This window comes from Dipodomys merriami, unplaced genomic scaffold (genome assembly GCF_024711535.1).
Source record: "Dipodomys merriami isolate MVZ:Mamm:240054 unplaced genomic scaffold, mDipMer1.0.p SCAF_17, whole genome shotgun sequence".
NCBI lineage: Eukaryota > Metazoa > Chordata > Mammalia > Rodentia > Heteromyidae > Dipodomys > Dipodomys merriami.
In genome coordinates, this window is record NW_027203048.1 from 8,929,103 (window position 1) to 8,956,310 (window position 27,208).

Consider the following 27,208-nt stretch of genomic DNA (forward strand, 5'->3'; position numbering starts at 1 on the left):
CATGTGTTGTTTTGTGTATTTTGAAATGGACCTTGGAATAGTGTTACAGCTTGGCTGTTTTCTCTTGCAATTTTTGTCAGTTAACTTGTCTCTCATATAACTTGCCATAGTCTGGGTCAATGGTTGATTTTAGGCCTTTCCTAAAACTATTGTGTAATTTTGTCTGTAGTTTTTCGTTGGTGGTAGTGGTTGTTTTTGAAAGACGGCAAAGAATAAATACATTTTTGAAATTCAAAGTGACTAAAGATAAGAAAGCTTCTACCAGAAGAAGCATCTGGGAAGTTGTTGGAAATGTACAGTCTCAGGTTTTCCTTTGATCTATTGAACCAGAAACTCTAGCCATCTGCCCTCCAGGTGATTTGGTACAAAACTAAACTTGGAAAATCAAGGTTGATTAAATATAACCATACAGTTATTAGTAAGAAAAGCTTGACTATTGGATATGCTTTTTCTTTTCTAAAAATCTTAAAAATAATAAACACTACTTGTTAGTATTAAGTTTAGGAGATTAATAAAAACTTGATAAAAACTAAAAATTGTTTGTTTATTTGTTTATTGGTTTGTTGAACTCAGGGTCTGGGTGCCCACCCTGAGCTCTTTTGCCCAAGGCTAGCACTCTACCATCTGAGCCACAGCCCCACTTCCAGTTTTCTGGTTGAAGGTAAGAGTCTCATGGGCTTTCCTGCATGTACTGGCCTTGAACTGTGATACTCAGATCTCAGCCTTGTAATTAGCTAGTATTACAGGTGTGAGCCACCAAGTGCCCAGCTTAAAAATTGTCATTGTTTTCCATCTTAGTCAAACCGTGTGTGTGTGTGTGTGTGTGTGTGTGTGTGTGTGTGTTTGTACTCAAGGTTAGTGCTCTACCATTTGAGCCACCACTCCTCTCCTGCATTTTGGTGGTTAATTTGAGATAAAAGTCTCAAAGACTTTTCTTGCCCCTGCTGGCTTCAAATTGCCATCCTCAGATCTCAGGCATGAGCCAACTGCACTCAGCTTTTATGCCTTTTTTTTTGGGGGGGGGGACACTAGTGGTGTTTGACTACTTTTTTTTTTTTTTTTTGGGTCCGGTCATGGGGCCTGAACTCTGGGCCTGGGTGCTGTCCCTCAGCTCTTCAGCTCAAGGCTAGCACTCTACCACTAGAGCCACAGTGCCACTTCCGGCTTTTTTTTTCTTTTTGATTATGTGGTGCTGAGGAATCGAACCCAGGGCCTCAGGCATGCAAGGCAAGCGCTCTACCACTGAGCCACCTTCCCAGCCCCTTGACTACTTTCTTATTCCCCTAATTGAAGATTGAACCCAGAGTCTCAAATATTATGGTAGGCAAGCACTACCATTTCAGTGATGACTCTAGCCCTTTGTTTCTATTTTGGTTTAGAGATGGGTGCCTTAAATGCTTTATCTTCCTGCTTTTGCCTCCTAAGTAGCTAGATTATAGGTGTGTACCATCATGCCTGGCTTTTATTTTCCCCTTTTTAAAATTTATTGTCTAAGCGTAATTTTTGTGATTTTTTTTTTATTGTCTTGGAAATTAGTTCCTTTGCTATTCTGTGACCCCTTCCCCCCCCATGAGTTTTTTTTTGGGGGGGGGGATCCAGTCATGGGGCCTGAACTCTGGGCCTGGGCGCTGTCCCTCAGCTCTTCAGCTCAAGGCTAGTGCTCTACCACTTGAGCCACAGCACCACTTCCAGCTTTTTTCTTTTTTGCTTATGTGGTGCTGAGGAATCGAACCCAGGGCCTCATGCATGCAAGGCAAGCACTCTACCACTGAGCCATCTTCCCAGCCCCATCCCCCCATGAGTTATTAAAAGCCGATTTTTTTCCTAATTTTTTTTGGGAGGATGGATTGGGTTAATAATGGGACTCAAGGGTCAGAAGTTTAAAAAAATGACCCTTGGTGGTTGGGAATGTGTCTTGGTGGTAGAGTGCTTGCCTAGCATGCATGAAGCCCTGGGTCGATTCCTTAGTAGCACATAAACAGAAAAAGTGGAGCTATGGCTCAAGAGGTAGAGTGATAGCCTTGAGCAAAAGAAGCAGCTCAGGGACAGTGTCCATGCCCCTAGTTCAAGCCCTAGGGATAAGCCCCCCCCCAAAAAAAAAAGGTCCCTTCATGGAAGTGGCACTGTGGCTCAAGGGGTAGAGTGCTCGCCTTGAGCTGAAGAGCTCAGGGTTAGTGCCCAAGCCCAGAGTTCAAGCCCCACAATCGACCAAAAAAAAAAAAAAGTCCCTTATTTTTGTTACTTAAGTTGTGTTGCAGTTGTGTTGCATATTATACTGTTTCAGTACATGGATTTTGGTTTTTTGTTTGTTTGTTTTTTTGTTGGTTGTGGGACTTGAACTCTTAGCCTAGGGGCTGGGAAGGTGGCTCAGTGGTAGAGCGCTTGCCTTGCATGTTTGAGGCTCTGGGTTCGATTCCTCAGCACCACATAAGCAGAAGGAAAAAAAGCCGGAAGTGGTGCTGTGGCTCAAGTGGTAGGGTGCTAGCCTTGAGCTGAAGAGCTGAGGGACAGCGCCCAGGCCCAGACTTCAGGCCCCACGACCAGACACCCCCCCCCCCCGAAAAAAATCTCTTGGATATCTGCATGGACTGGCTTTGAACTGCAGTAGTCAGATCTTAGCCTCCTGACTGACATGAGCCACTAGCATGAACATGAGCCACTAGCACCTGGCGTGTATGTGTGTGTATGTATGCGTGCACATGTACATATATACATATGTGTGTGTATATGTGTACTTGTCCTGAAGCTTGGACTTAGCATGGGCACTGTCCATTAGCTTTTGTGCTCAAGGCTGGAGTTTTAACACGAGCCCCAGCCCTGCTTCCAGCTTTTTTGTTGTTAATTGGAGATAAAAGTCTCATGGGCCTGGCACCAGTGGCTCATGCCTGTAATCCCAGCTCCTCAGGAGGCTGAGATCTGAGGATGGTGGTTCAGAGACAACCTGGGCAGGAAAGGCTGTGAGACTCTTACCTCCAGAAAACTGGAGGTGGAGCTGTGGCTCAAGTGGTAGAGCACTCATTTTGAGTTGAAGAGCTCAGGGCCATAACCCAGGCCCAGAATTCAAGTCCCAAGACCAATAACAGCAACAACAACAAAAAGTCTCATGGATTTTCCTGCCTGTGCTGGATTTCAACTGTGATCTCAGCCTCCTGACCAGCTAGTATTAGATGTATATGCCAGTATTGCCCCCCACCCCTTTTTTTCATTCATTGACTAGCTTGAGTAACTTTCCAGTTGAGTCTTTAAAATTTATCAAAATTCATAAATGGTTTATTAAAATACCATTGTGGTACACTTAGGTTTATATGAAGTAGTTATTTATTTTTGTTGGTCCTGGGGCTTGAACTCAAGGCCTCGGTGCTGTCCCTGAGCCTCATTGTTCTCAAGGATAGTGCTTTACCACTTGAGCCACAGCACTACTTCCAGTTTTTTTGAGTAGCTTATTGGAGAAAAGAGTTTCACAGGGACTTTTCTGCCCCGGCTGGCTTCAAAGTGCATTTTTCAGATCTCAGCCTCTTTCCTGAGTAGCTAAAATTACAGATGTGAGTTCCCAGCTAGTAGTTCTTTTTCTTAAAAAATTTATTTATTTATTTATTTATTTATTATTTTGCCAGTCCTGGGGCTTGAACTCAAGGCCTGGGTACTGTCCCTGAGCTTTTTGCTTAAGGCTAGCACTCTACCACTAAGCCACCTTCCCTGCTCTAAAATCTTGTTTTTAATTGTTATATAAAAATTATGTACAGAAGGGTTATAGTTACATAAGTCAGGTAAAGAGTACATTTCTTTATGGGCAATGTTACCCCTCACTCTCTTCCAGTTACTATGTATAATTCTACAATTTGAAATCATGTCCTTTATTTGGTATGCTACTATAGCTTTTTTGCATGTAGTTATAAATAATAAATATTCTACATCATTCTGAGTATTCCAAATCCATTTTTGTTCCATTGTGTTTCTTTTTCTTTTTCTTTTTTCTTTTGGTAGCTAAATAGAATGCTTTTTCCCCCGATACTGCTTCATCAGAATTTGTGTTCTCATCATTGCTAAAGCAGAAAATTTCAGTGGTATATGTTTTCAAGTTAGGGGATAAGAGAGAGGAGAGGAAAAAGAATAGTTCAGATAAATGAAATAATCACAAAAATTTCTTAGGAAAGAAGTTATCAGCTGGTCACCAGTGTCTCATGCCTGTAATCCTAGCTACTCTGGAAGCTCAGATCTGAGGATCTCAGTTTGAAACCAGCCCAGGCAAGAAAGTTCATGAGACTTTAATCTCCAATAAATTACTCAGAAAAGGCTGAAAGTTGTGCTGTGGCTCAAGTGGTAGAGTGCTAGTCTTGAGTAGAAGAAGCTCAGGGACAAGCACTCTGGCCCTGAATTCAAACCCCTGGTAGGACTGGCAAAAAACAGAAACAGAAACTTGTCAAGTTCAAAGAATTGAAAGATGATCTGTTTTGCAGGTGTGGCTGGAACAAGGCAGAAGTAATAGATGTCGAAGTAGGTTTGGAACTAGGTCAGGCAGAGTCTGGCAATCTGTGTTAAAGATAAGACTTCCATTAGAGTTTGAATAGGGATGTGATATGGTTATATTCGTTTTTTAAAAAGATGGCTGAACTGGTGGCTTATACCTCTAAATCCTAGGCTGAGATGTGAAGGATCATAGTTTGAAGCTAGTCCACACAGAAAAATCTGACTGTATCTAAAAAATAACCAGAAAAAAGCAGGTTTGGAAGTGTCTCTAGTGGTAGAGTATCAGTTGAGCAAACTGAACCAGCATGAGATCCTGAGTTCAAACCCAAGTACTGCAAAAAAATGGAGAAGAAACAGTTCTAGACAAGACATGAAATGAATTTGAGTTAGAATTTTTCAGCTAAAGGCCTGTCAAACTAAGTGATATAATGCCAATAAATGACTTGTAGCAATGAAGCTTCAATATTTTTAGTGCTCAATAATATCTCAGGCAGAGTGGACAGAATTTTAATTATAGTTAATTTTTGTTTTAGTTTGATCAAGTTATTTAGCCTCTGATCTTTTTATCTGTAAATTGGGCATGTTTAAGAAACATGTGTTTAACTTTAATTGTGTTAATCGCTTAACTCCAGTTCACATATGGGCTGAGTCTTTGCTGAGTCATTTTCTCAGACTATGTGGGTGAGGCCTAATTAAAACCAGCTAAACAGACTTAATGACACTTCATGCCTTTTCTGTAGAAATTAGAACAAGGACTTGTTTCATGTATTCTGGGTTTTCTTTCTTTTTGAAAATTTTTTTCCCATGTTTTTGTGAAAGGGTCTCACTATGTGTACCAAGGTTAACCTGAAACTTGAGGTCATCCTGAGTGATGGTATAGGCACCATTTTAATTTCTGCAGAAGAACCATGGTTGAGGTCAATGGTCTTGTCAACAGCAACAGGCCCCTATGTAGTTGGCATCAGTAAAAGTACATTCTGACTTTGTATTTCATTTTTTTAAAAAATTTACTGTTCAAGAAATAATGCTGGATTATGTGTTGTTGGGGATGTACAGTTTGGTTATAATCTAAAAATTCTGAATCATGTCTACAGGATCACAAAGCACTTAAAAAGTTCAGATTTAGGGCTGGGAAGCTGGCTCAGTGGTAGAGCGCTTGCCTTGCATGCATTAGGCCCTGGGTTCGATTCCTCAGCACCACATAAGCAAAAAGAAAAAAGCCGGAAGTGGTGCTGTGGCTCAAGTGGTAGAGCACTAGCCTTAAGCTGAAGAGCTGAGGGACAGTGCCCAGGCCCAGAGTTCAGGCCCACAACCAGACCCAAAAAATAATAATAAAAAGTTCAGATTTAAAAAGAAATAGTCTTGATTTGTGAGAACTGCATGTCCATCTTAGATTTATCTTTGCTTTCATTGCCGAATTGTCTTATATAGATTTGTAATGGGTGGATAGCTATGTATATTTTTCTAGAACTTCTTGGATTTGAAGGTATGTATCTGTGGCTTATCACAGGGTTCTGGTGGTTTTAACTTTATTATAAAGGTGATATACAGAGGGGTTATAGTTACATAAGTCAGGTAGTGTACTCATTTCTTTTTGGACATTGTCACCCCTTACTTTGCTCTCCCCCCCCCCCTTTTTTTTGTCAGTCATGGGGCTTGAACTCTGGGCCTAGGCACTACCCCTGAGATCTTCAGCTCAAGGCAAGCGCTCTACCACTTGAGCACAGTGCCACTTCTAGTTTTGTGATGATTAGTTGGAAAAAGTCTCACAGATTTTCCTGTCTGGGCTGGCTTTGAGCTGCCAGTCTCCTGAGTAGCTGGAATTACAGGCATCAGCCACTGGCACCTGGCTCCTTCTCCCATTTTTTTCTCTCTATTGTTGGTGGGGTTTTCTTTTGGCAGTACTGGGGTTACGACTCAGGACTTTGTGTTTCATAAGCTTTGTGCTTGATGAGCCAGGCTTCATTCAACCTTCTTGGCCTCAACATTCTCTTGAGTTAGGCGTTCTGGAATTTTCACAGAGAACTTGGTTTTGCTTTTCTGAGTAGTTTTGAAATTAAAGTTTGTTACAGAATGACAAGCTTTTGAGAGTACTGTGTTTTGAGCAAAGTAATATTAAATCTGGTTTTAATCTGCTTTAAAACTGAACTATGTAAACTTTCACAATCACTTAAAAGTTATTGTGTATCTTTGGATGCCAAGCATTGTTTCTTCTTAGAACTGATTTTTGCTTCTTTCAGAAGCAAAATGTAAAATTTAGGGAAATTTTTAGAGTTCTTTGCTTCTTGTGGACATTGTACAATGTAATGAAGTAGGCAAGGTAGATAACTATAATCTTTTTTTTTTTTTTGTCAGTAGTGGAGCCTGGGTGCTGTCCCTCAGCTCTTCAGCAGAGTTTAGTCACTTGCCCTTGATTTTATGACAAGTGTATTAGAGCCAGGACTTAAACATGTGATGGAAAGCTTTGGAGTTGGGTTTACTTTTGGTTCTATTTTACGTTTCTTTATCTGGGCATGATGATGACTGAAGCCTGTAAACCTTGATAGGAAGAGATTAGGTGGATTCTTATTCTAGACCAACTCCGGGCAAAACGAAGTTTGTGAGATTCCATTTGAACCTGTAATTGGTGCTGTGGTGCTCATCTGTTATCCTAGTACTTAAAACAGACACAAGTAGGATTTTGCTACCAGGGTATAAAGGAAGATCTGCCTTGAAAAAAACCACTGTGAAAAGGGGCTGGAGGTATAGCTCAAATGGTAGAACACCTGCATTACTATATAAGTATGATGCCCAAGTTCAGTCCTCAGAATTACACAAAAAATTGTAATGAATAAATTAAATGCATGATGGAAGCATCAGTGTACGACAGATAAATTGTTATGTTAATATATATTGGCTTTCTTCCTGTGGCTCCTTACAGGTTCCTACTTGAAGGTGTTTTTGTTTTTACCAGAAAGTCAAAACTTTTTAAGATAGTACTTTTTCAATATGCATTCACATTTGCATTGATGTTGATGTAGAAGCAACCTTTTATAAAATTACTGGCATTAGCATGAATTAAGTCATTGATACTTAGCTGGACTAATAGTCATATTTAGCACTATAGATTCACAGAAAAAACCCCGAAAATTTTCATTCAAGCGTGGTCTTTGAAGGCTGGGTATGGGCATGTACCTTAATGGTGGAACACTTACTTAGCTGGTTTGGTTCTGAGTTCAGTTTCCAGCACTCAGAAGGTTGGTAGGAGACAGATATATACACTGTACTGTAGAGAGGGGCACAGACAGACACTTATACACACCCCTGTTTTTATTGAAACAAAAAATTACAAAATCTTGATTCTTAAGCCCATATTTTTTGTTCTGTGACAAGATGAGAAGTAAACATTAAGTACTTATGCTCATTATGAGATGGTAATGTTTCTCTCAAGGGAAAAACAGATGAAATTGTTTGAATTGGCCTTTTTCACAAAACATCATTTATCCTTGAAAGAATACCTGGCAAACAAAGAACTTGGCAGCTGCTTTCTGAGTTGAAATGGCAGTATTTATTGCAAGTAAGAAAAAGCCATTACTTTTGTGTGTGTGTCAGTCCTGGGACTTGAACTCAGGGTCTTGGTTCTGTTCCTGAGCTTTTGTGCTCAAAATTAGTGTTCTACCACTCCATTTCCATTTTTTTTGTGATTAATTGGAGGTAAGAGTCTGACTGAGTTTCCTGCCTAGGTTAGGTTTGAACTACAATTATCAGATCTCAGCTTCCTGAGTAGCTAGGATTACTGGTGTGAGCCACCAATGCCTGGCTAAAACTTACTATTTTAAAATTAGAATTTTGAAAAAGTTATGTCTGCCTCTGTAAGCATGACAGAATCCCAGTATTTAAAAATTTGCCTGATGAAGTTCATGTTGATAATGAATATGAATATTTTAGGTGAGTACTAAGTTTTAACTCAGGGACCCATGCTCACTAGCCACGTGCTTGAACCATGTCCCTATCCTTTCTTTACATTTCTGATAGGGTCTTGTGTTTTTGATTGGGAGGACCTCAGACCTGCATTCTCCTTTATCTCCTGCCCGAGTAGTTAGGATTACAGATATGCACTGCCACACCTGGCCCACATGAGTTTTTTTTTTTTTTAATACTGTATAATAAAAGGTGGAAGATTGTGTAACTCAATGAAACATTAATTTCAAATCTAATACATGGTGCTTAAATCATACATGGACAAAAAGATCCATTCAAACTTCGGAGAAACTGGGCTTAAGTAGTAAAATGCCTACCTAGCAAGCATGAGGTTCTGAGTTCAAATCCCAATAGCATTAAAGTATAAAGTTACTTCTGTTAATGTAATAATAAATAAAGAATCATGGATAGGATTTCAGATTTGTCATTGAAACTAAACTTTTAAGAAATTAACAGGAAGCTAAGGCAGGAGGATTATGGGTTTGAGGCTAACCTGGACACCGAGCAAAACTGTGTCTTAAAAAAGATGTAAAAGCCAAGTAAACGCAAGTGCCTCACAGTTGTGTAAGCCTAGCTACTCAAAAGGCTGAGCTATAAGGATCATGGTTTGAAGCCAGCTCATGTACAAGAGTCCATGAAACTCTAATCAATATCCTTGTCCCCCCCTCCTCCCGCTAGTCATGGGGCCTAGGTACTGAGCTTCTTTTGCTCAAGGCTAGCATTTTATAACTTGAGCTACAGCACCACTTCAGGCTTTTTCTCTGTATGTGGTACTGAGGAATAGAACTCAAGGCTTCATACATTTAGCTAAGCAAGCACTCTACCACTAAGCCACATTCCCAGCCTGAGACTCTAATCTATAACCACCAAAAGACCAGAAATTCTAGTGCTGTGGCTTAAGTAGCAGTTTTTTGTTGTTGTTGTTTGTTTGTTTGTTTTCTGGTGCTGGTTCTGGGCTTGAACTCAAGGTCTGGGTGGGGTCTCTGAGCTTTTGTGTTCAAAGCTGGTGTTCTACCACTTGATGCACAGCTCTCCTTTCAGCTTTTTTGTTGTTAATTTGAGATAAAAAATTTCATGGAGGGCTGGGAATGTGACTTAGTGGTAGAGTACTTGCTTAGCATGCATGAAGCCCTTGGTTCGATTTCCTCATACCACATAACAGAAAAAGCCAGAAATGGCGCTGTGGCTCAAGTGGTTGAGTGCTAGCCTTGAGCAAAAGAAGCTCAGGGATAGTGCCCAGGCCCTGAGTTCAAGCCCCAGGACTGGCAAAAAAAAAAAAAAAATCATGGACCTTCCTGCCTGGGCTGGCTTTGAACTGTGATCCTCAGATCTCAGTTGAATGCATGAAGCCTTGAGATCTAGCCTCCTGAGTAGCTAGGATTACAGGTGTGGGCTACCCCTGTACCCCAGCTAGATTGTCTTTGATCAAAAAGTCCTTAGCTCTAGTACTTTCATCTTTAACAAGTTTCAGTAAATACAAACTATAAAATCTTTAAAGAATGATGGTAGTGTGTCCTGGTATTGTACCACAGTACCTGGAATATCAGAAGGCAGGGGGACTAGAGTATGGAGAGTGAACGCTAAAATTTCATATGTCATACGTTGGTCCTCAAACGAGAACATGTTCCAAAAAAGTAAAATGACTGTTTAATTGTAAGAGAATAAAATTTTGGAAGTGGAGCTGTGGTTCAAGTGGTAGCTCACTATCCTAGAACAAAGAAGCTCAGGGATAGCACTTAGGCCCTGAGTTCAAGCCCTGGGACAGGCACCAGGAAAAAAAAAAAGGAGGGGGTGGTGTGGAGAGTAAGAGAAGTTTGAACATTTTCACACAGGCTGCTATAAAGTAGTCAGTACCAGACCAGTTCTCTGTTTATAAACTGCTAGGAAACTGGACAAACCATGTGAAACACTGGTTTTAGATATTTGGTAATAGCCTGAATATAACTGTGCTTCTTGAGCGAAAATAAATTGAAAACCTGTGATTTTTCTGCATTTCTGTCTGAAACTGAATTCCAGAACAAATAAGATGAAGGGGATTTGTAGAGTTGACTACCATTAAAAATGGAGTTGCGGGGCTGAGAAGGTGGCTCAGTGTTAGAGTGCTTGCTTTGCATGCATGAGGCCCTGGGTTCAATTCCTCAGCACCACATAAGCAGAAAAAGCCTGAAGTGGTGCTTTGGCTCAAGTGGTAGAGCACTAGCCTTGCACCAAAGAGCTGAGGGACAGCGCCCAGGCCTAGAGATCAGGCCCCACGACCGACCCTCCCCTCCCCCCCCAAAAAAAAAGAGTTGCAGCCGAGTGCCGGTGGCTCACACCTGTAATCCTAGTTACTCATGAGACTGAGATCTGAGGATCTTGGTTCAAAGCTAGCCCAGGCAGAAAAGTCTGTGAGACTCTTTATCTTCAATAAACCACCAGAAAACTGGAAGTGGTGTTGTGTGTGTGGCTCAAGTGGTAGAGCGCTCGCCCTCAGCTGAAGAGCTGAGCCCAAGCCCAGAGTTCAAGCCCCACGACTAACCAAAAAAAAGGAGTTGCACACAGTGAGACTTAGGAACTTGCAGGAGGGTCCCTTTGAGTCTTTGGTCAATACAGAATGAGGTTTTGTACCTTAAACAGGTGACTATTAAGAAGCTAGTGGAACTGTTTGAACTCACAGATTAAGAGGGAGTTTAACTAGAGTGGAGAGCCCCTACTAAATAATGAGTTATTTGAAAGTACAGTCTTTAGCAGTAGAGCTGAAGTAACTATAGAAAAGCTGGAAATGAAGCCTTAGTTCCATCTAGGGCTATAGTTCAGTGGTAGGTTATTTGCTTACCATGCTAGAGGCCCTATATTTGATCCCCAGTACCACAAAAGAAAAAAGAAAACAAGTAAGTCAGTTATTAGTAATTTAAAAGTCCCTATGCATAAAACTTGTGATGTATGTATATACCTGTAATCCCAGCACTCCAGAGGCTGAGACATGAGAGTTGGGCCTGCCTGAATTGCAGATGAGACTGTTTCAAAACAAAACAGAATGAGGGAGTGAGCCTTGGGAAAAGAAAGAGCAATAAAAGGGGCTAATCGGATCAAAGTACAACGTATACATACATGAGATGCTATAGTTATGCACCTTTGTATAATATATACTGATAAAATGAAACTACGTATTCATCAACAGTCTGAAATATTAAGCAGCCAATATCACAAATTATTGTATTAATGAAAAAATGAGAAAATGTAAAACTTCAAGAAATGACAGAGATGATAGGTTAGAAAACAGGAAGAGGTTGAAGTATTCCAAGGAAAGTATAACCTCAAGGAGACAAATATAAGAAGTAAAAGTGACCCAGTAGAACTTCTAGAACTGAAAAATAGAGGATCTGAAATGAAAGTCTCAGTCAGCAGGCTCAATAGCAGATTAGTTTTTACAGATGAGATCTGTGATAAGGTAATAGAAACTAGGATATTATACCCAAACTCAAGCACAGGGGGGGAAAAACAGGCTCAAACAATTGAACCTCAGTAGTATAGAGTAATCTTATGGTCTAAGCATATGGAATTGGACTCCAAGATAAAAGGAGACAGTTTGGAGAAAAAGTATTTGAAGAAATAATGACCAAAAACTCTCCAAATATTATGAAAGCTTGTAAGCCTAATGAATTTAGAGTCAAAGAAAATAGCACTGAGGTACATCTTATTCAAACTACTAAAAGCCAGAGTTAAAAAGGAAAAGTATATTCAGAGGGACAAAGATAAGAACAACTTCTGGCCAGCATTATCCTTATTGCTTTTCAAATGAACAGCATAACCACGATGAGGGAGAAGAAAATGGTTGTATTAAAGTTCTTTATAGAACAAAACCAATAGAGTGTTTACATAATTATAAAGGGGGATTTAGTAGATTGGCTTATATGATTAGAGGCCCACAATGGCAGTTAGTTGGAGAAATGGGGAAAACCAGGAGCTGCTCAGCCTAAGATGCCTCAGAACAATGATGTCTGAGGCTGAAGGAATGGAAGCTCCTGGAGAGTTACTGTGAGTCTACCTGCAAAGGCTGAAGAAGCTGGGATCTGCTGTCTGTGGGCATTGGCAGCAGCCAAAATGAAAAAAAAAAAAAATCAGTGCATTCCCACCCCAACAAGAATAGAGGTTGGACAGTGTGGATGAGCTTCTGCGCTTCACTTCTTATTTCATTTGGGGCTCCCGCCTTATTTTAAGACAGTACTGTCTTTCCCCTTCAACACTTATAGATGGACCTAGAAGTAGTATGCTTTTCTAGTTTTCTAGGCATTCCTCAGTCCAGTCAACCAAGATTAATTACCATAATAGTAATCAAAGCAACATTAGATAAGGTATTTTGACTAAATAATATACAAGTACTTTATTCTAGTTAGTAAATCTGGTTTCTCATATTAGTGTAGATTAGCAAATCTGGAACTATATTTATTAGAGTTGAAGATAGGAGTAAATATTTTTGTGTATTGTGTGTATTGGTCCTGGGTGCTATTCCTGAGCTTTTGTGCTCAAGGCTAGTTTCTACCACTTTAGCTACAGCTCCACTTCCAGCCTTTTGGTGGTTTAATGTTATAGAGATAAGAGTCTCACAGACTTTCATGACTGGGCTGGTTTCAAACCATGGTCCTCAACTTTGAGCCTCCTGAGTAGCTAGTATTACAGACATGAACCATAGGTGCCCAGCTTGCTGAAGAGATTTCTTACTGTTGAAAAAAAAAGTATTGTACATGTAAGGAAATAAGAAGGCTAGAATGCACTATTGTTGGGTTGGAATTGTAGGTACAGCACAAGCTTGTGTTTTTTATATTATGTAAATATATACAAAATAGCTATAGAGGTACGGATTTATATACATTGATTGGTATACATAAATACATTCTAGTTCTTCCCACAGGAAAGGCATAGGAGCTCCAATAACAGTGAACACATTTAGTGCCCGGTTCTTAGACTGCACATAAAGCTCAGCTCTTCAATGAATAGGGTTTCCTTGAGCTAGGGTAAGATAACTGCAAGATGATCCTGGAATATATTATGATACTAAAACAGAAAGTTGTTCTTAGTAAAGTATGGAAGTCAACCTGAAGGAGCTTCTTTCTTAGGTTAGAGGAAACTAGGAGACGATAATAAGCAATGTGGGGTACTAATTGGATCCTGAGACAGATAAGGACATTAGTAAGACAAAACAGCATAGCCAAAACCTCAGGAAAATCAGAAAACATAAGTTGATTAATTGATTTAGGCTTATAGTTTAGTTAATTGTGGGGTTCAGTGTTATCTTCCTATTTCTGATTAAAGTGCTATGGTTGTATAAAGTTGTTAACATTAGAAGTTGGGGAAAAGGTACATGTGAACTCTTCTAATATTTCCATTTTTTCTATAAAATTATAAATAACCTACTGCAAAGGATGGAAAAAAGAAACAGTGCAAACAAGAAAAAATTGGAATAATATTGTTGACGTTTTAAGAGGAAAAAACCTATCAACTTAGAATTTAATTCTAACAAAAATATCTTAGCAAAAAAAGGAAAACAGTAGACATTTCAGACAAAAGCTGAGAGAAATTTTTGTCTAAGTTAAAAACAAAAAAGGTTAAAAAAAGGTTGAAGGAAAGTTTTTTGGCTCAGAAAATTGTTTCACATGGAAACTCAGACTTACACAAAGGGGTGAAGAAGACAGGAAATTGTAAAATATGGGGAAATACAAATCCTTTCTCCTCTGTTTTTATCTTGTTTACAAGATGACTGTTTAAAGCAAAAAGTATTTAGTGTTTTGTAGGGTGTTATACCAGTTACCAGTAAAATGCAGAAGCACGGAGAAAGGCTAGATTATGGGAGGAAGAAAACATGTATATTCTCAAGGTTGTTTGTTTGTTTTTAATTTGGTGGTACTGTAGGTTAGAGCTAGGGCTACTCATAAACTAGGCAAGTGCTGTACCACTTGAGTCTTGGTCCCAGGCCTTTATTTATATTTTTGAGACAGCCTCACTAACTTGCGAGGGTTGCCTTCAATTGTCCTTCTGCCTCTTTTTTTTTTTTTTTCTTCTGCCTCTTGAGATAGCTGAAATTACAGATATGTACTACCATACCAGCATAAAGGTCTTACATTATGCAAGAAGCGGCATGATACCATTTAGTGGTCAACTGTGCTAGTGAAAATATGTATTATAAATCTTAGAGCAACCACTAATATAAATTAGGTATATCTACTAAGCTATTAATGTCAAAAGAAAGGCTTATTAATATTAGACAAAGTAGGACTATATACCTCAATGGGAGAACATTTGTTTAGCATGGACAAGGCCCTAGCTTTGATTTCTGCTGGCCAAAACAAGAAATAAAATTGTCACACACACAACCCCCCCCCCCCCCACTAATTAGACAAAGTAAGTTTCAGAACAAGGCGTATGTTTCCAAAAATAGCAAGGTTCTTTTCAAAATAATAAATGATCTGTCTGTCATGTTTACGTATCTAATAACAGTTTCAAAATAGTTGTGGAAACACATTTGGATGGAGAAACAGAATCCACAGTTATACAGTTGTATATTTCAACATTACTCAGAAGTAAGTATGAAAGTGTAGGTAAATGAGGTCCTGAGTTTGTGACCCCCTAGCACTAGAAAATAATCCAAAAAAGCATTGTTTATTGGGAGGGGGGAGATGTGAAGAAGGAGGTGGGGGGAGTAGGAGAGAAAAGCTAGCTGGGTGGCATGCACTTAGAGTGCCAATACTGATGGGAAAGTAAAAAATTGTACAGCCGCTGTTGAAAAAGTTTGTCAGTTCCTCAAAAAGTTAAACTTAGGTTTACCATATGACCAGACATTTCACCCATTGAACATACGTGAAGAAACTGAAACCAACTACTCAGCATATACATTCAGGGCAACACTATTCACAAAAGCCAAAATGTGTCTATGAGTAGGTGATAGATGAATAAACAAAATTGTTGTCTGTACATTCAATGTGCTATATATCATTTGTAAAAAGGAATGGAGTACTAATAATATATGCTACATGTGAGTGGACCTTGAAAATACGCTAAGTGAAAGAAGCCAAACAAAAGGTCACATGTTACATTCTATTTCTGTGAAATAATCAAAAGCACTTAATCATAGAAACTGAATGCAGATTAGTGGTTTCCCAAGTCTTGCACTTGGAGAAAGGAAGAATGGGAAGTAGCTATTTAGGGTATAGGTTTTCCCTCCCCCACCCTTCTTGTTTGTTTGTAGGTCATGGGACTTGAACTCTGGACCTGGGTGCTGTCTCTAAGCTCTTTTGCTTAGGCTAGTGCTCTACCACTTCGAGCCACAGTGCCACTGCTGGTTTTCTGGTGGTTAATTGGAAGTAAGAATCACAGAGTTTCCAGCCTAGGCTGGCTTGAACTGAGATCTTCAGATCATTGCCTTCTGAGTCACTAGGATTACAGGTGTAAACCACCAGCATCTGGCTTATTTTTTTAGTATAATTTTTCCATTATTAAGATGTTGTACAGAGGGTTTACCGTTTCATAAGTCTGGTAGTGAATACATTTTTTGGGGGGACAGTGTCAACCTTTCTTTTGCTTTCCCCAGTTTCCCACTCCCGTCCCTGCCCCCTAGTTACATAGGTTACATTTTCCACATAATGTATACTCCCTCCCTTTCTGCACCCTTCCTTTGTCCCCCCCTAAAAAAAACTCTCAAAAGCACAAACAACTACCACCACCTCCAACATACCAACAACAAAGAACCCCATGTTTTCATTTCGTGGAATTCACTTCTATAGACTGTTTTTTGTGTTGGTTTACTGGTAATTTTTTTTGACAGTCCTAGGGTTTGAACTCAGGACCTGGGCACTGTCCCTAGCTTCTTTGGCTTGAGACTAATGCTTTAGCACTTGTGCCACAGCTCCATTGCCAGCATTTGGGTTGGGCAGGGGGTGGATAATTTATTGGAGATAGGAGTCTCACAGACTTTCCTACCTGGGCTAGCTTCAAACCGCGATTCTCAGATCTCAACTTCCTGAGTAGCTAGGATTACAGGCATGAGCCACTAGCACCCAGCCATAGATAGTATTTTTAAATGTTTGAAGAAGTTATGCTTTTGGATTCTTGCCCTTAAGGGTATCCTCCTTTAGTCTGACTGTGTGTGAATATCTGGAGTCCTGTATAGGTTAGTATGTCCAGTTAGATTTTAGATCTGGTTTCCACATATGAGAAAACAATATGCACTATTTATTAGCATGATTTGTTGTAGGTCCTTCCATTTCCCTGCAAATGACATAATCTTATTCTTTCTAATGGCTTGTGTAAAATTCATTATGTATATGTACCACATTTTATTTGTCTCTATTGTAGGGCATCTGAGCTGTTTCTGTAACTTAACTGTTGTGAATAGTATAGCAATGAACATAGATGCTCAAGTTTCTTTACCATATCCTGACTTGTAATAATTTGGCTTTCCTTTTGAGGTGATGAGAAAATTTTGAAATTAGGTAAAGACTGTTAGTGGTTGTACAACACGGTATATTGCTAGTTCTGTCATATGTTTTTCCTGTGACCTTAGGTAGATTATCTCTAATTTTCTGTTTTATAAAATAAACATATCACTATTATCTTAGAGGATTTTTGTGAATACTGACTGGGCACTGGTGGCTTACTCCTGTGAGCTACTTGAGAGGCTGAGCTCTGAGAAGATTGAGGTTTGAAGCCATCTGGGCAGAAGTCCGTAAGACTTCATCTCTGGGTAGCCAGTAAAGACTGTGCTGGAGGTGTTTTTAAGTGGTAGAGCACTAACTAGCCATTAGCAAGAAAGCCAAACAAGTTCTGAATTCAGGTAGGCCCTGAGTTCAAGTAAGTCTTGGTACCAGTTTTAAAACATTACATATAAAGTACTTAGCATACTTAGTAATTATCTAGTAAATATTAGTTTTACTTCTCTGTTACTGCTTTTTAAAAATTTTACTTGAGTGAAGTTTTGGTTTGAATCAAGAGTACCATCTAGGCATGTACGCTACCATTTCTCCTTTGTAGAATGGAAATAATAGAATGAAATAGGATTGCACTTTTTAGAATGATACCATTGAATGTTAACTAAGCTATATATAGGAAAGGAGCTAGAGTTGAGGCATGGATTAAGTCTGTAGAGTGCTTGCCTACTAGCAAGTATGAATAAGCCCCAGTACCCAACTTTCTCAACCGTACAGACAGACAGACAGACAGGCAGGCAGGCGGGCAGGCAGGCAGGCAGGCAGGCAAGGATGGATGGATGGGTGGGTGGATGGATGGATGGATGGGTGGGTGGATGGATGGATGGATGGATGGATGGATGGATGGATGGATGGATGGATGGATGGATGGATGTGCCTACTGGTGAAATTGCCCTTTCAAGATTTGTTAGTTACAGGGCTGAGACTAGAACTTGGTTTCTTAAATTTCAAAGTAAAAGGAATTTTAAAAAATGTAGGTAAATCTTTTTTTGTTTTGTGCTGGTACTGGTGCTTGAACTCAGGGCCTGGGTGCTGTCCCTTAGCTTTTTCACTCAAGGGGTGTAGTACACTACCACTGGAGTCACAGCTTCATTTCCAACTTTTTGATGGTTAACTGAAGATAAGAGTCTCAGTAGACCTTCCTGCCCAGCTTCTTCTTCTTCTTCTTTTTTTTTTTTTTGTAGTACTGGGATTTAAACTCTGGTAGTTCAGTTGGCTCTCTACCACTTCATCTGTGCCCCTTGTTGCCCTTTTTGCTTTTATTATTTTTCCAATAGGGTCTTACTTTTTGCCCAGGCTGGCTTGGGCTGCAGTCCTTCTATTTACTCTTCTTGTGTAGCTGGCATAACAGGCACATGCCACTGAACCCAACTTTTTATTGATTGAGATTGGGTCTCTTAAAATTTGCCTGGAGTAGTTTCAAATCATGGTCCTCTCTGTCTCCCTCCGTCTCCTCAGTAGCTGAGATTGCAGGGATGAGCCACTGCGCCCAGCTCGTGCTTCTTGATTTCTCTGCGGATAGAAAAGAAAACACTGGGGTTTTCAGAATGTATCTTGGTGGTAGAGTGTTTGCATGCATGAAGCCCTGGGTTTGATTCCTCAGTACCACATAAACAGAAAAGGCCAGAAGTGGTGCTGTGGCTCAAGTGGTAGAATGCTAGCCTTGAGCAAAAGAAGCTCAGGTACAGTGCCCAGACCCTGAGTTCAAGCCCCAGGATGGCAAAAAAAAAAAAAACAAACCCCAAAACAAAAACAAAACCTCCCATAGGTATTGGTCACTTTTAAATGGATAAACTTTGATTGGAGCTTGTTTTATGCTACTACTCTGTTCTTAGTGGCTAGGGGTTGCAGTTAGTCCTCTTGCCACTGGATGGTGCTTGTGCAACATCATTAAGTCAAATACATTCTTACTGTTTCTCTCTTGAGCAGCTGAAAATTGATAAAGGTGTTGACCAGTTTACCACAGTAAATTGAATTACGCTTTGGAGTTGAATCCCAGAAATCTGTGAGAAGTAGAAATTCCTTTAGTGCATTTTTACATTAACTGAACCTTTAAAAATAATTGGAGCCACGGGGCTGGGAAGGTGGCTCAGTGGCAGAGCGCTTGCCTTGCATGCCTGAGGCCCTGGGTTTGATTCCTCAGCACCACATAAAGAAAAAAGCCGGAAGTGGCACTGTGGCTCAAGTGGTAGAGCATTAGCCTTGAGCTGAAGAGCTGAGGGACAACGCCCAGGCCCAGAGTTCAGGCCCCACGACCGGACCCAAACAAAAGAAAAAAGAAAAAAAAAAAAAAAGAATTGGAGCCGGGCACCAGTGGCTCATGCCTGTAATGCTAACTACTCAGGAGGCTGAGATCTGAGTATCACAGTTCAAAGCCAGTCTGGGCAGGAAAGTCTCTGAGACTGTTACCGCCAATAAACCACCAGAAAACCGGAAGTGGCGCTGTGGCAAGTGGTAGAGAGCTAACCTGGAGCTGAAGAGCTGAGGGGCAGCGCCCAGGCCCAGAGTTCAAGCCCCATGACCAATGCCACCCCCCAAAAAAAATCAATTGGGGGAGGGGCTGGGAAGGTGGCTCAGTGGTAGAGTGCTTGCCTTGTATGCATGAGGCCCTGGGTTCCATTCCTTAGTATCACATAAGCAAAAAAAGCAGGAAGTGGTGCTGTGGCTAAAGTGGTAGAGTGCTAGCCTTGAGCTGAAGAGCTGAGGGACAGGCCCAGACCAAAGTTCAGGCCCCAGGACCCATCCCCCCCCCCCCAAAAAAAAAGGTGGATTAGGTAGATTGCTTACCTTGCATGTATGAAGCCCTGGGTTCGATTCCTCAGTACCATATAAACAGAAAAGGCCGGAAGTGGTACAGTGGCTCAAGTCATAGAGTGCTAGCCTTGAGCACAGAGAGGCTCAGGGACAGGGCCCAAGCCCTGAGTTGAAGCCAGGTCTGGCAAAAAAAAAAAAATCACTGGATCAAACTGTGATTATGATTACTTAGCAAATGATAATGCTGCAGTAGAATATGATAATTTCACCTGCAAAATTTTGGTGGTAGGTGTTTCTTGTTTTAGCATCTGAATTAATGATTTTGTCTGATCCCTACAGTTTATCATCCTCCTTCCTTCCTTCCTACCTTCCTTCCTACCTTCCTTCCTTCCTTCCTTCCTTTTCTTTCTTTCTTTCTTTCTTTCTTTCTTTCTTTCTTTCTTTCTTTCTTTCTTTCTTTCTTTCTTTCTTTCTTTCTTTCTTTCTCTCTCTCTCTCTCTCTCTCTCCTTCCTCCCTCCCTCCTCCCCTCTCTCCTTCCCTCCCTCCCCTCTTTCTTTCATTATTGTTACTACCAGTCTTATTTATTTATTTTAGTTTTTTTGTGAACATACTGTACAGAGGGGTTGCAATTACATAGGCAAGATAATGAGTACATTTCTTATCAAGCATTGCAGCCTCCTCTGTTTACCCTTCACATCCCTTCCCAGTCCTCCCCTGCCCCCCCATCCACCCCCCCGCAAAGTTGTAAAGTTCTTTTTGTTACTACCAGTCTTAAACTCAGAGTCCTACAAGCCTTACACTCTTGCTTTCTTTGCTTGCTCAAAACTAACATTTGGACCACACTTCCAATTTTGCTGGTTAAATGCAGATGAAGTTTTGAAGATTTTTCTGCCTGGTCTCACTTTGCACCTTGATTTTCCAGATCTGAGCTTCATGAGTAGCTAGGATTATAGATGTGAGCCACCAGTACCTGGCTCTACTTTTATCTTAATTTAACATTTTCCATATTGAGGTGTGTATGGAAAGTATGTTAGTATAACGAAGGCATTTACTTGGAAAGAGATCATAGACTGTAAAAGTTGTGTTTGTGATTACAAGAGGTTGATACTCTTATCACATGAGCCAGACCTGCTTTTGATTTTGGAGGTTGAGTCTAGCTAACTTTTCTTCTCAGGCTGGCCTCAAACTGTGGTCCTCTAGATAATCAGTCTCCTGAATAGCTAGTATTACAGGCATAAGCCACTAGTACCCAGCTTGACATTACTTTGTGTGTGTGTCAGTACTGGGGTTTGAATTCAGAACTTTGTGCTCTCGCTTGGTTTTTTTGTTCTGAATGGTGCTCTACTGCTTGAGGTATACACTTACTTCCAGCTTTTTGCTGGTTATTTGGAGATGAAAGTCTCCTTTTTCTACGTGGGCTGGCTTTGAACCAGAATCCTTTGATCTCAGCCTTTTGAGTAGTTAAGATTACGGGTGTAAACCATTAGCATCTGGCTGGCATTGTCTTTTTGTCTTCTGGATTCTACTGTGTTTTTGTGATGTAGAGTTGTACATAGTTCTTGCTTCTTTAATGTGGCCTGTTTTGCTTCTCTGCAAATATCTATAATCTTTTTCACTATGATATGTCATGATACAAGATTTACTTTATTTATTATGCTAGGAATTCAGTAAGTCTTTCAACCCCAAAATAGATTTCCTTGTTTCTGTTAAGTTTTTGTGCATAATGTCTCTGGTTATTCTCTGTATGTCATTTTCTTTTTTCATCAAATTTCTGTTAGATGTCAACCTCCTGATTTGATCTAAGAAGAGTTCTTGTCACTTAGTTGAGAGAGCTCAGTTTTTTTTTTTCTTTCTGTAGAATGTGTGATTTCTACATTTAAAGAAAATAATGGGCTGGGAAGGTGGCTCAGTGGTAGAGCGCTTGCCTTGCATGCATGAGACCCTGGGTTCGATTCCTCAGCACCACATAAGCAAAAAGAAAAAACCGGAAGTGGCATTGTGGCTCAAGTGGTAGAGCGCTAGCCTTGAGCTGAAGAGCTGTGGGACAGTGCCCAGGCCCCACGACCGGACCCAAAAAAGAAAAAAAGAAAAAAGAAAAAGAACAGAGCTGGGCGCCAGTGGCTTATACCTGTAATCCTAGCTACTCAGGAGACTGAGATCTGAGGATCATGGTTCAAAGCCACCTGGGGCAGGAAAGTCCATGAGACTCTTATCTCCAATTAACCACCAGAAAACTGGAAGTGGTACTGTGGCTCAAGTGGTAGAGTGCTAGCCTTCAACTGAAGAGCACAGGGACAGCACTCAGACCCAGAGTTCAAGCCCTATGACACCCCCCCCCCAAAAAAAAATGTCAGGGCAGTATGCTAGGGCCTTAAGCAAATGGACAGTTCTCAGGCCCTGAGTTCAGGCCCCACAACCAACCAAAAACAAAAGTCAGGGTGGGAATGTGGCTTAGTGATAGACTACTGCCTAGCATGCATGAGGCCCTGGTTTGATTCCTCAGTACCACATAAACACAAAATAATAATAAAATCATATAAAAATGTCAGTATTCTGGTTTAACTTGCTTTATTTTTTTTTACTTCCTTGCTCATTAAAGCATACCATAGTATTCTGAGGTGAAAAATGATGCTCGTCTTCTTCATGGCCGCCCCCTCCACCCTTTGGTGTCTCATTTTAGTCTTTGATCTGAGGTTCTAAAGAGCTGAGTGGAAGAGGGTATTGGTTAAGCTATGGATTTCACCTTAACGATCTTTTTTTTTTCTTCAAGATCTCTTTGCTTTCTCCAGAAAACATCCTTTATCTGTTTATTTAATAAAACTTTTATTCCTACTCTGTCAGGCTTTTTTTTTCTGGATGTTGTACATTTAAATCAAACAGATAAATATCCCTACTTTTGTGGATATTACATTTTGTAGGAGGGAGATAAATTGCCAAAATAACGAAATGTTGTAAAGTAAGGAACAGGAATAGAGATCACTAACAGAAAGTGGGAAAGAGCATAGAGGAACCTTGCTGCACTAGATTGGGCACTAAGGGAAAGGGCTAGACTAGAAATAGAATAGGCCAAGTTGGGAAACAATGTAAAGGTCCTCTGGTGGAAATCTGCCAGACTTGTGTATATAACAATAAAACAGGCCGGTACAATTAGCTGGATCAGAGTAGAAAAATATAGAGCATGCTGAGGACTGTGGGAAGGGGTGGTAATAGTGCAGAATGTGTTATAGCCTTCTGGGTCGTTTTAGACTTTTAGTCCTGTGAGAGATGGGATTTGGAGGTTCCTAATAAGCAGTTGAGTGTATTGAGTTTAGAGGAGAGATCTGTGCTATGCTATGAATCATCAAATATGTATGTAGAATTAAAAGCCACATAAGTAGAGAAAGTCTATTTAGGGAGATTAGAGAATTAAATGAAGATTAAAAAGAGAAAGTCAGCTGGTTGCTGGTGGCTCAAGCCTGTAATCCTACACAGGTAAGTCTGTGAGACTCCAATTAATCACCAAAAAGTTGGAAATGGAGCAAACTGTGTCCCAATTGATAGAATGCTACCCTGAGTGCAAAAGCTCAGCAATAGCACTTAGGCCCTGAATTCAGGCCTCAGTACCAGCACAACAGGGGGGAAAAAAGGAGGATATTCCAATTTTAGGGATTGGAGAGATAAGAAAAAATTAGCAGTGAAAATAAAAGAATAGCAAGAAAAATAGGAAAGCCAAGATAATGTTCATTCAGAAAATGTAGATCAGGTTCAGTTACTGCTTACTTAATTAGGTTAACTCACCTGACCATTGGGTCTAGGAGTGTAGCTCAGTGTCAGGGCTAGTGCTCGGCATGAGGCACTGGATTCAATCCTCTTCATTCTCCCACTCCCCCTCACTCCACACCCCCCCCCCAAAAAAAGAAATGACTATTGGGTTTAGGAATGAGGAAATCATTAACTTCATTGAGTGGTTTTGATGAGGACATTTGTGTATTGGTGGGAGGAGTACAGTAACAACAGCAGCAAAGCCTGAATGAAAAGAATTCAGTAAGTGGGTGGAAAAAGAAACTAGAGATGACTTAGTTAACTTTCACGGAGTTTTGCTATAGAGAGAAAGTTGGGGTGACTAGTGGTCTCCTTTAATGAACAGATGTGTTGTGTGGGCTTTTATTATGAAAGCGTTGAGAAAATAAATCAGCTTCCCATTTAAAAAAAAATCATCTTAGCTGGGCGCCAGTGGCTCACTCAGGAGGCTGAGATCTGAGGATCATGGTTCATAGCCAGCCCGTGCAGGAAAGTGTGTGAGACTCATCTCTGACTACTCAAAAACCGGAAGTAGCACTGTGGCTTAAGTGGTAGAGCACTAACCTTGAGTGAAAGAGTTCAGAGACAGCACCCAGGCCTTGAGTTCATGCCCCAAAACTGGCATAAAAAAACCAACCAACCACAAAAACATGGTAGGACTTTGGGGTTTCATTTAAAAGTCTGAATTACAGTATTCTATGCTTTAAAGGGTTAGGACCTTTCCTGTCTCTCCTTTACGGCTGTAACAAAATGGAACCCTAACACCTCTTTGGTGCAATTAAAGCCTGTTTTTATCTGCTTTGGTTTTCTGTTTCTTCCCTAAACAAGTTTTTTGGTTTAAGTTCTTTCTACATGCCACATTCACAGATTCTTTTTAGTGGAATGCATTTCCATTTATTGAGTCTACTCCAAGGTCTGGTTTTGATGATTGCAGATTCGCTTACTATGTATTTTCTGAATAGAGGTATTAGCCCTTCTCACTTTGCTTTCTGCCACCTATTTGTGTATTCAATTATTCCACACAAGTAGACTGTTTTACCTACCACTCACCTTAAAGCTGTTATAGTCATAACAAAGCTTCATAGTTCTCATGTAAAAAGTATGTGTGTATATCAGAACTTACAAATATTTTTTTTTATGGAGTTTGGAGTTGCTGTTATAACGTCTTGAATTTTCTAATGCTACTTAATTTGTAGTTCACATCTTTATCTCCATTGACCTTTTTGTTTTGAAGTTTTTTTCTCTGTTATTTTTTACTGACAGCACTAAATAAAGCCTTTAGATAATTATTTTAAAAATCTTGGTAGATCTGGTCTTAGACACATACTTTAGGAATCATTGACTTAATCTATTCTTTTAGTATTCCTTCCTTTCTGAAACAATGCTTTAATTTTGTTTCAGTGGCAGAGTGCTTGTCTAGCATGTTCAAGGCTCTGTTCAATCCCTAGCAACTGAAAGATAAAGATTATATATTCTCTTTCTGAATGGAGGTTTGTCCATTAGGTTACATTGGTTAATACAGTATTTTTTTTTATTGTGAAAATACTGTACAGAGGGGTTACAATTACATGGGCAAGATAATGAGTACATTTCATATCAAGCATTGTAGCCTCCTCCTTTGTTTCCCCTTCCCATCCCTTCCCAACTTCCCCTGCCCCTCCCCCCCAATACAGTATTATTATTATAGTGTTCTGAATTATTGATTTCCTTTTCTTTTTTCTTTCTCTTTTTCTTTTTTTGCCTGTCCTGGGGCTTGAACTCAGGGTTTGGGCACTGTCCCTGAGCTGCTTTTGCTCCGGGCTAGCACTCTACCACTTGAGCCACAGCACCACTTCCAGCCTTTTCTGTTTATGTAGTAGTACTGAGGAATCAAACCCAGGGCTTCATGCAAACTAGGCAAGCACTCTGCCACTAAGCCACATTCCCAGCCCTTGTATTACTCATTTTCTTATCATATTTTAAAAATCAATTACTAAGAAAGGGGTGTTAGACTCTGCCAAATACTAAATTTTACTTTCTTAGATTTTACTTTAAAATCTCTTTATGTAGCTATTTCTATCATCCTGGATCTCATTACTCAGGCTTAAAGGTTGGGAACACATTTTCTCAGATTTACATTCTTAGTGAATATCCAGAACAAACAATCAAAAGCTTATATAGTTTTATAATTCATTAAAGGTTAGGACCTTTTCATAAATGTTGTTGATCTTCTCAATTCTCAAGCTTCTCTCAGCTTCTCATAGCTACACTGAACATTCTAAAATACCAGTTCATCTTTGAACTCTAGCTTCTGGCTACTGTTCTCCTTGACCTCATCTCTCACTGTTTTATTCCCATCACTGTGGCCTTTTTACTCTGATAGATTTTATTATAGCCAAGCACAAAGCTAGAGTTAGAATTTACCGTTTTTTTCCCCTTTGCATTACAGGAATAGACTTCAAGATCAAAACAGTTGAATTACAAGGAAAGAAGATCAAGTTACAGATATGGTAAGTAATGCTAATTTATTTACTTTCTGTAGCAAAATGCCAAGTTAGTCAATGTCTTCCTTGTTACTTGTTTAGATTGTTATGCTTCCATTTATAAAGCAAGTGGACCAGTCAGTGGAAAAAAATACCTTGCTATGGACTTTGGATCCATGGGATCTGTTTTTTTTCTACTTGCTCTATAAACTTGGGCAAGGGACTTGCTCACTGTTAGGCTTTATTTCATCATATGTAAAAGGGAATTAATACCACCTACCACCTGAATGAAGATTGTGTGAAATAATATAAAAGCCTTTGGGGAGCTGGGAAGGTGGCTTAGTGGTAGAGTACTTGCCTTGCATGCCTGAGGCCCTGGGTTCGATTCCTCAGCACCACATAAGGAAAAAGCTGGAAGTTAGAGGTGTGGCTCAAGTGGTAGAGCACTAGCCTTAAGCTGAAGAGCAGAGGGACAGCGGCCAGGCCCAGAGTTCAGGGCCCACGACTGAACCCCCCCTCCCCCGCAAAAAAAAAAAGCCTTTGGTACTATGCTTTAAATATAAAAAGTTCCTTTATAATCTTTTTGTCACTTTGAAAGTCTTAAGCTAAAATATATTCCTTAAAATATTTTCCTTAAAATATTTCCTTAATTTTAATTTTTTTGCTGTTTACATTTTCCATAGAATAGTTGATTTATCAGAAAAGTAACCATATTAGACACTTCAAACCTACCTTTTCTTGATTTCTTTTTTTAACTATCTTGATCTAGTTGTTTAAAAAACATTCATGTTATTTATTTATTTTGTTTTGTTTTGTCAGTAATGGGCCCCGAACTCTGGGCCTGGGCACTGTCCCTCAGCTCTTCAGCTCAAGGCTAGAGCTCTACCACTTGAGCCATAACACCACTTCTGGCCTTTTCTGCTTATGTGGTGCTGAGGAATCGAACCCAGGGCCTCATGCATGCAAGGCAAGCTCTCTACCACTGAGCCACCTTCCCAGCCCCATGTTGTTGTTGTTGTTGTCGTAGTCATCATGGTTGTTTTGAAGGAGTGTCAACATCTGTATCTTGTGCCATCAGCAAATTTTACATCATTTAGTCACCTAAAGTCAGAAGTTTCTTTTTGTGCAAGGATTAACCATCTACCTCTGTAAGGTGCTATGATTCTTCCTATTCCCTTAACTCCCATATCCAATTCATTAGCAAAATCCCTGTTGCTTCTCTCCCAAAAATATATCTAGAATTCATGTATAGCTTTTTGATTTTTAAAAAATTTTTATTTATTTTTTATTGTGAAAATACTGTACAGAGGGGTTACAATTACATG

General features: G+C 40.0%; 1 protein-coding gene across 1 annotated transcript in view; it reads left to right on the forward strand.

Moving 5' to 3' along the window:
* Rab10 (RAB10, member RAS oncogene family) overlaps positions 1-27,208 on the forward strand; it is a 73,143-nt gene that overhangs the window by 20,083 nt on the left and 25,852 nt on the right. The window contains exon 2 of the mRNA XM_070025166.1: positions 25,850-25,910. Within this exon, the coding sequence (XP_069881267.1) occupies positions 25,850-25,910 (61 nt within the window). The remainder of the gene's footprint in view (positions 1-25,849; positions 25,911-27,208) is intronic.